At 41.7% G+C, this 12766-nt stretch overlaps 1 protein-coding gene across 1 annotated transcript; it reads left to right on the forward strand.

Moving 5' to 3' along the window:
* The first annotated feature begins 6925 nt into the window (after nt 1–6925).
* LOC133950754 (aquaporin-3-like) lies at nt 6926–12522 on the forward strand. The gene is made up of 6 exons (XM_062384869.1): nt 6926–7104; nt 10274–10400; nt 10623–10760; nt 10911–11026; nt 11146–11363; nt 11479–12522. Exons 1-6 carry the CDS (start codon nt 6997–6999, stop codon nt 11669–11671), a joined length of 900 nt encoding a protein of 299 aa, XP_062240853.1. The 5' UTR covers nt 6926–6996; the 3' UTR covers nt 11672–12522.
* The last annotated feature ends 244 nt before the right edge of the window (nt 12523–12766 follow it).

Raw genomic sequence — 12766 nt, forward strand, 5'->3', positions numbered from 1 at the left:
TATTTGTTTGGATGCATTTTGAAACTGTTCTTCATTGGCACAGATGCAATGCTGCCTTTGCCATGTGTCATAGTTTTATATTTGCAAAACAAACCCAGTGCTGCCAGAAGAAACGGGGAGGTGACTGTTAAGCTGAGACGAGCCAGTAGACTCGGTATGTCTGTTTCAGACAGTTGTTGAAAGGTTGTGGTTTATTTTCAAAGCCTCAGTGACAGTCCACTGTTATGGAGATGCAAATAAGAATACGCTTCTGAGCCCATCATTTTGACAGTAATTAGTCTGAGAAGGCATTTGTCAACAATATTTGATCCAGAAGCAGAAGGAAATCCTCTTTGTTTGGTTGCATTTTCTTTATTTAAGGATTACTCTCTCTACCTCTCTTGTTGACGGGTCATCTAAGGTTGAATCATCTAAGCAGCCTGTGCCGGTCACAGGTATTGAAAGGGCGGGTGTAATGTGTAATTGTTTTTCCACAATATGTTTATTATCATTCTTTAATTTACTTATAACACATTGAAAACATACATTAACAACAGTTTGAGACCAGAGGTACGTACCCGACATACATATCCACACCCACACACACACACACTCACCTGCATCTATACTAGGTATAATACAAATAAGATGAAATAGTCTTTCCCTACTTTGTTTACAATCTACTTTCATGATGTTCATGTTTCCCAGAGCTGATCAAGGTCTTTCCGCTTGCCCTTAGCAATGTAAGTTAGACCGATACAATCGAAGAGCTCCTGTATAAACATCCTCAATGATGGTGCAGCCACACTCTTCCTACAGAGTCAAATAGCTCTCCTGGCTGGCAGAAGTCCAAAGTCCAGAAGTTTGGTCCGTGTCGATGTTTGTATAAAGTCCTCTGGATATATTCCAAGTACACACAGTTTGACATTTAAAACATCTTTCTAGAAGTTTTGAATCTTTGGACTTTCACATAGACAATGATGTAAAGTACTATTCTCATCTCAACATTTGGTACAAACATCTGGAATATTAGCAGACATATGATGGAGCTGGGAGGAGTTATGTCCATTCTCATCAACCATTTGTATTGAAGTAATTTAAACCTGGTGTTTATTTTCCATTTTGGTGTACAGTGTAGTTAATTGAAAAATAATAGAATACTCATCACTCTCACATCATGCCCTGATGGTCCTGATCCACACTATGCGATAAGTTTGGATAAATGAAAATCCTTGCTCAAAAGATTTAAAAAAAGTCAATAAGTTGTCATATTTGTTACTGGTATTGTTAGTTAGGAGATTTTTTAAGACTATGGAGAGGACGGATTTAAGCTGTCATGGATGTATATAACAGATTGTTTTTTAATATATATGTATAAAGACTCTTGGCCTTGTTTCCACCAGTTCTATTTGGTCTGTGTGACTTCAGCCACTCATGTCTGTGAGGTTCTTTTCAGACCTCTGTAGTTGCACCACTTGCAGGTCCAAACTTGACCAATGACCTTTAATATCCACTTTAATAAATGCATGAGGAGAAAACTAAAACAATGTCTGTGGATTGACTGATTGCAGTTCATATCTGCTGCGTGTTTGTCACATCAGCACTGCTCGACACGACTATAAAACTGTCATGTGTCCCGGTTGATGATGGATGACTCGCAGTGACTGTTACAGCGTTACACAAGGTGACATGTTGAGCCAGTTCCTACCATGTGTATGCGCTTGTGTCTGTGCAGCTGTTGACAGACATCATGTTGTTTGGATTACAGGATTCAGTAAAACACACTCTGGCTGTTTTAATGAGGCCTCTTGAGTAACTCATGTAACTGAAACTGTGTGTGTTAAGCTTTAACACTTTTTAGTATCTGTTATTCACAATCACCGGGAAAGGAATTGCGCAAGAAGACAACAAATTCCGAATAATTCCTGGCGGTGAGATACAGTGGTTGGAGAAAATGGATATTGAAGTGTATTAATCCTCTGTTTTCTATCTGCTTTACCAACTTGTGCTGTCTTTCCTCAGAGGTATCAATCTCCCTGTACCCGTGCTCGCTTCCAGCACCTGATGAAAAACAACTGGCCACAGTGGCACCACCACCGGAGGCAAACACATCTGGTAGGCACATGGTACGAGTGTGTGGGGGCCTACCATTTATAGGCTTTTATAAAACACTGATCAGTGCCACATCTTAATGACCTCAGGAGTTTGAAAATTGTAAATTAAAGTGAACAAAAATTCCTGTTGCCTTTTTTTTCTAAACGTCTCCAATATTTGCAGCCACAACGATTCTCTTCGCTGTCCGCTTTTTTTCCTTTCTTCTGAGCCAAACAATTCCAGGAAAAGCAGTTTGAAGCCATATGAGCCAAAAATGCGTCTTCTCTGGCCTGAGAGATGGGATTCCTTCGGGAAGCCCACAGCGGTTAAGTGAGGTAGAGAGACAAAAACAAAATATTAGAGTGGGTGCACAAACACACCCACAGCTGTCTCTGTGGTCAACGGCTGGTGAGGTCAAATGGCATTAGGAATGAAAAAACATAGCACAAGATAAAGAGAAAGCGATCCAGTAAGACAAATACACAAATTCAGTGTTTCTGTAAAGTGCAAAAATCAATATATTTTCACACCTGCTATGTGTTAACCAGGGACATTGAATCCCATCCAGGTGTTCACTGGTCAGGCACATGGAAACAATGAGGAGAGGGAGTCCGACAACAAGTCGTATGTTTTTTTTGTCAAGACCCACAAAACCTTAAAGGACCCGACTTTAGTTTAGTGTTTAAACTAAAGAAGGAACTCAGCCAAAAGGAGCAGGTAGTAGTTAAACGTTAGTAAAGTAAATGTATTTAACTTTTGAATGGGTAAGAAATTTATAAATTAACAAGGTACTGTGAGCAATGTAAACAGTTCTGTTTAACTCATTTAACTGTGCAATACTAATTTCTATCTGTGCACTTCAATGGTTAATCCGGTTACACTGTATTTATTCTGCACACACCAGTTTACACTGAATATAATATTTCTATTCTATTTTTATATTTCTTTGTGTTGATATTGCATGTTTGCTTATTTATAAATTATGTATGTTTTGACTGCGCTACTTACTGCTGCTGCACAGCTAATGACCCGGTTGTGGGACTATTAAAGGATTATCTTACCTTATCCGATTTCATCACACTTCCTCGTATCGCATCTAAACCTTTTTTTCTACATCAGATCTTGTGTAGATGTTGGCATTTTGTCAATAAAGGTCAAATAGGGCAGCCACTGGACTGAGTATGGGTCTGCGATTACACCGGCCTCACCAAAGAGCCTGGCATACAGTGACCTCCAGTGATGCTGTAAAATGATTCAGATTTACCTGAAATTACCTGAATCACACACATTCATTTGCATCACAATGTCAGCCAGCATCTTCAGACGACAGCATTTACGAAATTTACGTCATTGTCTTCCATTCCTGTCTTCCCCGTTGAAACCGTTCACTGGGAGCGGTTGAACCACTTTTCGTGACGCATGTCATTTCGATGCCAGCGCTGTGACTGATGTGACTCAGGCTCCTTCAGTGAAGAGACATCTGTAATTTATTGAAGAGTTGTTTGGCTAAGCTTTTCCCCGAGAGCTGATCCAGCACATCAGCAAAGTGGAATATTTTCACAATAAGACATGAGCCAACTTTTTATTCTGACTTAGGAGTCTTATTTTTATAGCTCACAGTGATATACTTAGGATGACTATTGAAAACTGTGCCAAATTCTTCACAGATATGTTCACAAAATAGTTCTGCAGTCTAATGTGAAGGTGATCCGAGCTGATATATTCTCAACTGTCAGTGCAAACTAGGCACATAGCCCAGAGCAAACAAAAGAAATGGTGCACCGATTCCTACTGATAGAGGCATAGCCGTGAGCTTTTAAACTTGGAAATGTTCTCACACCTCCATAGAAAGCAGACAAAGAAGGTACCAGACGCGGTGATGAGGTTTCAGACAGGGAACAAAAGAACGGGTCAGTGAAAATGAGATGAGGGACAGAAAGGGAAAAGAGAAGGATGTGTGGGAATGTGTTGGAAGGAACCACTGAGGGCGGCAAACAAGAACGCATTGCATTTGTGCATTTGTCCGTTATTTCTACTCTTGTGAGGACCACATATTTCCTGTACCTTACAGTAAATTACAATTCATTTAGTGGATTGTAGACTCTCTGGTGTCCTGATGTTAATGGGGAGCTTGTTCCACCCTTTAGGAGAGGTCCTGATTTTGTTGAGTGTCTAGCTCGCAGTGAGAGAGCAGCAAGCTGATTGGCAGAGGCAGAGCGGAGTGGACTGGCTGGGGTGTAAGGTCTAACCTTGTCCTGGATGTAGACTAGACCCAAACTGCTGGGTACCAGGACGATACACAAGTCCTTGTGTTTTGAAACGGATGCTACCAGGGCCTGGACCCAAACCTGCGCCGCCTTCTGAGGGAGAAGGGGACGTGTTCTCCTGATGTTGTTCAGCATGTATCTACATGAGCAGGTTTTTGCAGCAATGTTGGCAGTGAGGGAGAGTTGACTGTCGAGTCACCTCCAGGTTCCAAGCAATCTTGGGCTGGGCTACCACAGAGTTTGATGAGATTAGAACTTTTCCCTGGAAGGAAAACTAGTTATTTCTTGTCCGTTGGCATAAGGACATCTTTTGAGAGATTTCAGTCAGACAGGCAGAGATTCGTGCTGCTACCTGTGTTTCAGATTGAGGAAAAGAGCGGATAATTTGGGTGTTCTCTGCGTAGCTGTGGTAGGAAAGGCCTTGTGAGTGAATGACAGAGCAGAGAGAGATGTTGTATAGAGAGAAGAGGAGAGGATCCGGGCCATAACCTTGAGGTTCCCTCAGTAGTAAGAGTACAAGGTTCGGACAAAGATCCTCTTCAAGTTACCCGGTAGGCGTGGTCATTGAGGAAGGAAGAGAGCAGGAAGAGAGCAGAGCCTGAGATACCCAGGTCCTGAAGGGAGGAAATTAGGTTCTGGTGCTTCACTGTGTCAAATGCAGCAGAAAGGTTTAAAAGCATAAGGACAGAGCAGAGAGAGGCTGCTCTAGCAGTGAGATGATGCTCAGAGACAGCAAGGAGGGCAGTCTGAGTTGAGCGGCCTGCCTCGAGACCAGACTGGTGAGGAAGAAGAAGATTGTTATGGTGAAGTTAGGAGGAGAGTTGATTAAAGAAAGCTCGCTCGAGAGCTTTGGAAAGAGAGAGAAGAAGAGAGACCGAGAAGAAGAGAGACCGGACTGTAGTTGTTTACTTCAGACGGGTCGAGGGAGGGTTTCTTCAGAAGATGGTTTACTCTTGCCTCCTTCAGAGAGTTAAGCCTGAAACATGCTTCTGCGACAGCGTCTGCGTCTTTTCACGCCGCTGTGGCGCAGGACTCGTTGTCATTCATGCTTCCCCAACCGTTGCGCGTCTTACAAAGCAATGAGTAATGCTTTTTGTCGAAGACGACCTGAGAGACGCCTTCTTTGTGGGTGTGGCAATCGTTGTTGACTGTTTATTTACCTTCTGCCAGTCGTGTTCTCCATTACAAACACACGGTGAACCATGGCAGAGAGTGTATTCATGATTCCAACCGAACAACAATTGATTGAGATGGAGCTGCTGGACATTGAAGAGCAACTTCTTATAATTAGTCATCAGGAAAAGTGACTGGAGAGGAGACGGAGGCGTAGGTGGTCTGTACGGCCACAAATAAAAGGTGCTCATATTTTCGGACCTCTTCCGACAGGAGTTCCTCGCGGTTGTCCATTCTTCTTTTAAAATCTTCCATTGTTTCTGCCTGTATTATGGGGCATGAAACCAGAAATGCAGCTCCAGAAGGGATGTAGAGCAGACCAATCACAGCCTTGCGGGCTGAGTGAGCTTGCGGAGCTTTGCCGTAAATTTTAGAAAAATGGGGCGACGCCCGTAAGCACGTAAGAAGGGATACATAAGCACGTAAGGGACCCGGAAGGGCTCTTGCGCTTACGGGCATGTGAAAACACAGAAGCATGTTTCAGGCTTAAGGGAAACAGCTACTTGACAGGGAAGTGTTAATGAGATGGGTGAGAAAAGGAAGAAGGTCGAGAGCAATAGACTGGAGAATGTACAAGGGGATGGGGTCAAGGGAGCAGGTGGTTGGGCGTGCAGAGGTTACCAGGGTATGAATAAGTGGGATTTTTGAACTGGGAATGTTTCAAAGGGGTTTAAGATTTAAATTTGGTTTAAATTTAGATTTAGGATTATGTTAATTTAAACTTTTGACGTTTGGTGGATTAAGGTTGATTCAGGCTACGTTACCTGTAAACAGGATCTTGTAATGTGGGTGTTTAATTATTCTGTCTGTGGAGGATATTTGTCCATATTTAATCTATTTGCAGAAACTTTGAAAGAAATTGACTACAAAGCTAGAAAGAATAAAAGCAAAAATGTTTGGCACAGAGTATAGGATGAATATTGAAAGTGCCAAACAAGTATAGCTTCAAGGTAATTATCAGTCTGACATACTTGGTTTACACTGTTTTAATATGAAGTGCAACAGATAACGGCAAATGTCTAAACTTGCGTTTAATTCCAAATAATCAAACTAGAAAATTACAAAATACAAAACCTGTTCCTTGCAGAGAAATATTGCTATCCCACTTACTGTCTTTTGTGTATTCAATTTTGAGAGAGGCCTGCTTCAAAACTTTTTTTGCAAAATTCTAGATAGATAATTCATCATATATATATATATATATAAATATACATAAATACACAGAAGGGTTACGGGTTTCAGGTATGACAGCGCTCACAGGCATTAGTTGTGTGCTTGCCTGCATGTGTGCATGTACCAGAGAAAAAAGTGAATCACATAGTGACAGCCAGGGAGGTGTGGTCCAGAAGGTGGAGCCCAGCTGGCCTCCACTCTATAATAGGAGCCCGGACCTCTCAGCTTCACAGGCTCTCAGGAATTCCTACCTGCCTACCACGTCCAGTGTCCCCTCACAGTCGCATCAGCCTCCGAGAAGAAGAGAAACATGGGCAGACAGAAGATGTATTTGGACAAACTGTCCCGCTTCTTCCAGATCCGCAACCTGTTGCTTCGGCAGGCGCTGGCAGAGTGTCTTGGCACCCTCATCCTTGTGGTAAGTGTGTGTGTATATTTGTTTAATATGTGTGTGTGATCACAAGTGTGTACACACTTGGTTGAATTGTGTCAATCATCTCATACTGAAATAGCTGTTAATGAAAAGGGTACAAAGTTCAAGCTTTTTATTATGCTGCATGTTGATTCTTGTAAGTTCTCTAAGTGCTCTTTGGCAATTAGTTTTTTCTAATTCCCTTTGATGTTGTAATATGGTCAATGACTCTTCATGCAACAGTGTTTGTGCTGTCGTTTTTATTTAGCGGCATGTAAGAAAAAAAGAAAGTGTATTTAATTTCTGAGCCATAATTCAGACTTCAAAGGTTATTATTGATCCAATGCTTGTTTTGGATGTGTGTAAATGTCAAGTAAGGAACATTGGCTTACTGAGTTCAGAGCAAACAGGTAAGTATCAGGTTATTCAGGACTGTATGTGCTGTGGACCAAACCATCTTCAAAATAATATTTGCTTTCTGGAGCTTGCAGCAAGATCCCGGATCCAAAACCACAACATTTCTCTAATCACATCTCAGGGAGGAAGCTTTTTCCAAGCTCCTAAAATCTTGATCTGAACACCAACGGAGAAGCTGGGGAGTCCAGACTGTGGGCATACTTTAACAACCAGCTCAGCAGGCGACATGAAGGATCCTCTAAGGGATCCAATCTCACTGATTTACAAAGACGTAGAGGCATGCTGCATTTAATCAAGAGTTTTATTCTGATGCAAAATCAAATGGATTGTGAAATGTCAAAGAAACTAAAATAACTCACATTTCCAACATGTAGAGCGAGTTCAACAGGAGCTTAGAATGTATTATATAATAGATAATATATACACAAGCACATTGTAAAGATGTGCAGTTGAAAACTATTAAAAAATTAAAGCCCAGAGTGAAAATATTTATTGTCGGTCGTTGTTTATTATTTATTATGACAACTAATGGCGCAGAAAGGTGTGGTATACTTATTGAACCGGTGACACATAGAGGTGGCAGCCCTGGGAGGGTCAGCTGCAGAACAATAGGTATCACATCACAGACATTTCTCACATACTCCCACTTCCCATATCTCATAGAGATTATACACAGACATCTGATTCTGTTATTGTCTCTGTTTACGGTTTACATACATTTTTACACAAAAAGCAAATTCATTAGTTTATCGATACAAATGAGTTATCTCCTGCTGGCGTGAGATGACTCGGAGGCAACGTGTGTGAAGGGTGTGTCTAGGTGGGGTTGTGGGTGTGTCCCTTTGTAGTCAGTAACTCTAGGTATTTTAGACAGGTTATTTCTGTGTAGTATTAATGCTGAAGACATCTAATTGAAACATCTTATGTATACTGCGTTTTATTTTGATACCTTTTTAAAAGAAAAAATGTCAACATAAAAAAGCTGATTCACCATAAATGTCTATAATTCACAGTTACCCAGACCTGATTCTACAATTCTGAACTTGATTTAAGTTTTATGGAGGAATAGTTTTATCTTATACAATGCTCAAAATTTTACATAACTTTATAACTTGTATCATGTATTATAGGATTGATCAGGTAAGAGAGCCAACCAACTAAATGAATGTGTGTGTGTGTGAAAAGAGCTTCAGTGACGCAAAAATCGTTAACAAAGCAACACCCAACGGCCTTACTGGGTTTTCCTCTTCAAACCACTGCTCCCTGCGTTGACCCGGATCACACTCCTGTGGATCCCTTTTCTGGCCTTTTCTGGGATTTAGAGTCTAGTTCCAGGCCAGCAGTTTTTTTTCTTTCTTGCCTTCAGCTCTTAACCAGATGCCAAATCTTGGTTTCAGTAGACTGTCGGCTGCGGGTTGTTTTTTTATAAGCTCCCCAACTGTGCTCAAACCTGGGAGTAAATGCATGGCTAGCTGATTCGGGGCGAGGGAATGTTGGTTGGGTGTACGGTTACGTAACCACAACATTATGACAGCAACATACCAAGTGGCTGTAGTTGTAGAGTGAACACACACTACTGAATGTGATTACGTCAGAGTTGGGAGTAACACTCAAGGCTCTGAGATTAAGTGTCGGATTAAAATTACACCTTTCGGCTGTAAAGAGATAGTTCCCTTTGATAGCAGAAGTTGGCACTAGTGAGTGAATGGCCCATCATTTGGAATCCGATGTCTGTGATATTAAGAAAAACTAGTGGAGTTTTTTTAAATGTTCATATCACACAAGCTTATCATTGCACAACACCACCAGTTAGATATACCAGCCCACAGCCTAGTAAACAAACAGATAAGCACAGTTCTAACATGGGGTTGATATATGAGTGTTTTTCCAGTTGAGCGGACGGTCTCATCAGGGGTGGGAACCGAGTTTAGACTGAGCCCAGTGATGATGAACGCCCCTCAGGCGCCAGTCCCTCCGAGTGCACTTCCCTCGCACTAACCTCAACATCTGAGTCGTGTGGTCGGACTGAAAAGCATCCTCGTCAGGGGGCTCGGGGGGGGCAGCAGCCTAACAATGGACCACACATAATTGTACACACAGGGATACACACAAACACACACACACACTTACTTATACACAGAATTACACGCAGTGAAAAAGGAAAAATTGTTGGAGCAACTTAAACAAATTACTTCAACTAGAACACAAATTAATAGTCTGTTCAATTTGAATTTAACACGTCATATTCACAACTATCATTTTTAACGAATCAATTTATTTGTGTTACCAGTTGAAGTAATTTTTTATGTTGGTAAACAATTTTTTTTTAGTGCAGTGGGGCACCTGTTTGGCCCAAAACACTTTGCCTTGAAACACTTCTAACTTCTCTTTCCCACCTAAATCAGCTGTGTAGGTAAAGCGACAGTTCTCCGCCAGTCAAGGTCGACCGAGCGGACTCTCTGCAACACTGTACTCCTGTGTACCATTATGAACACAATAGAGTGCATTTAATGGGGCTTCCTTCCTTCCTCTGGTTCCACTGATAGTGATCTCGTTGCCTCAATCAACCCCTTGGTTTGGCCTTAATTGAATGGAAAATATATTTCGCAAGGTTTTTTGTCGATACAACATTGAGCGTACATGTTGTGTGAAACATTAGTCCATGTAAAAAAAAATTACTGTTCGTTGCTACACCAATTACAACTGATCGTTATTGGTTACTAGTTTGAACTTGTCCTTCTCCTTCTTCTCTCTCCAGATGTTTGGCTGTGGTGCTGTGGCCCAGCTGGTTTTGAGCGGCGGTTCCCATGGCATGTTCCTCACCGTCAACTTTGCCTTCGGCTTTGCTGCCACCTTAGGCATCCTGGTCTGTGGACAAGTATCAGGTACGCAAACAAATTCACCGGAAATATCTTCATCAAAATAAAAGTTTCTCAATTACTTATTTGGTTTGGTGTGTAGGAATCAGTCAGGTCAGAGCTTTACTCGGATCCTGTTTGCAGGATCACATTTTAACTAAATGTGGCTCTTATAATAATAAGTCTGTGGTTTGAGTTTGTTATCAGTGTTGCAGCTTTATAATGGGTACTGATCATGTACATTTACAGGAGGCCATCTGAACCCTGCAGTGACTTTTGCCCTGTGTCTACTCGGAAGAGAACCCTGGAAGAAATTCCCCATGTATTTCCTCTTTCAGACAATCGGCGCTTTCTTTGGTTCCGCCATCATTTTCGCGATGTACTACGGTAAGAGATGACGTCCAGATGTGAAGCAACATTTTTAATAATCCCTTTGCCACCAAATATGAATTGATTTAAGTTTAAGTTTAGTCATTTAAACAACTATTCTCAAGAGAAAAATATCTAATGTTACCTTTTTGTTGTTTGTCCCTGTAGATGCTCTGTGGGACCATCCCGGAAATTTCCATGTGAGTGGTCCTAATGCCACAGCTGGCATCTTTGCCACGTACCCTGGAAACCATCTCACCATTGTCAATGGATTCTTTGATCAGGTACTCTTTAGAAAAGTAGAGACACCTGTGATACACTAAATGTCCTTTTTTTAGAATATGGAGGATACAGCTCAGGCACCTCACTCACAACTTTCTCTTTGCTGCGACTCTCTCCCCAGATAATTGGCACGGCAGCGCTAATCGTCTGTATTCTGGCTATCGTGGACCCAAACAACAACTCCATTCCCCAGGGGCTGGAGGCCTTTACTGTGGGATTTGTGGTCCTGGTTATTGGTCTGTCTATGGGCTTTAACTCTGGATATGCTGTCAATCCTGCCAGGGACCTCGGACCACGTATTTTCACTGCGTTGGCTGGGTGGGGCACTGAGGTCTTCACGTAAGAGCACAGACTTTTTTTATCTATGCATGAACTCGTCTTCACCACACTCTCCCAGCTCTCACTGTCTAACGACCCATTTGTGTTATTCACTCTTTCTCTGCTCACTCCTTAGGGCGAGAAACGGCTGGTTCCTTGTGCCCATTTTCGCCCCGTTCCTCGGCACCATCATCGGCGTGATGATCTACCAGCTGATGGTTGGCTACCACGTGGAAGGAGAAGCACGGGACAGAAAAAGCGCAGAGCAGACAGAAAACGTCCGACTCACCAACGTCGACTCCAACAACGGCAAAGAAGTGAACTGTTGAAGCCACAAGTGTTTTTTTTTTAAACCACCTTAACAGCTGTTGGGTAACTCCCAAGATGGCTGTGTGAAAACAGGCCACTCTTTGCTTTATCATGTGATTGCATAACAATGTAGAGGAGCAGTTGTATATGAGTGTAGAGGAAAGAAACTGAACTTTAGAAAACACAGAATTACATTAATTCTTTTTAAGAGATGAACAGTTGGATGTTAGTGTATGTAGCATTCACTTTCCACAGTATTGTATGCTTTATACTAAAATAGCTTTATGTCACTTTTTATATGTGTCTCCCAACTAATTTCTATGCATTTCGTCAGTCCAGGGCCTTTCAATGTTAATGTTTGAATTTGGGGAAATTGTCAGAAATTTGTGCAATTTGAATTTTAAACGTAAACTCAACGGCTTAAATATCTGCAAATGAAAATTGTACATTCAGAAAAATTGTTCTATACGATCACCTCTGCTACGAGCTGACGGATGGTGGTGAGGATCCCTCAGCCTTTACTTTACCACTGCTGCAACTGTATGAAAGCTGCTGTCCTCATTTTCAACATAGTATCCCTGTACAGTGTCAAAGACTTTATCAGCAGCTCCCACACACGCTGACAAACTACTGTGACATGTCATCAGCTCGCAAAGTTGACTATTTACTCACTGTCGGTAACAAATGTCACCAGAAGCTTTGGTAGCCGTGCCTTCTCAACTATCAGGCTGTAATGTTCAACTTGTATGACTCCATGGTTGGGTGCTGAAACTGGACCGTGAGCACCTTTATTATTTTAGGTTTGGGGGAAATGCTTTTGTATTGATACAATAAAGTTGTTTTTATCGTTGCAGGAATGCAGCTCACGTTACTCCCCTGTTAATTGTTTCTCATTTCTGGTGGAGGGTGTAATCGAATCACATCAGGAAACAATTCCCATTGAACCGTTGTGGGACACCTCTAATGCACAGTACAGTTTTTATGGGTCATTTGGTCTGTTTGGATAGGGTGGGGTTAACTGTCTGTTAATTTATGATTTCCTTTTTTTTAAAGGAGACTGTTGTGTATTTACATGTAAAACTAAACTGGTACTGAAGACTGACCGAAAATATTGA

Source organism: Platichthys flesus, chromosome 3 (assembly GCF_949316205.1).
Source record: "Platichthys flesus chromosome 3, fPlaFle2.1, whole genome shotgun sequence".
Taxonomy (NCBI): domain Eukaryota; kingdom Metazoa; phylum Chordata; class Actinopteri; order Pleuronectiformes; family Pleuronectidae; genus Platichthys; species Platichthys flesus.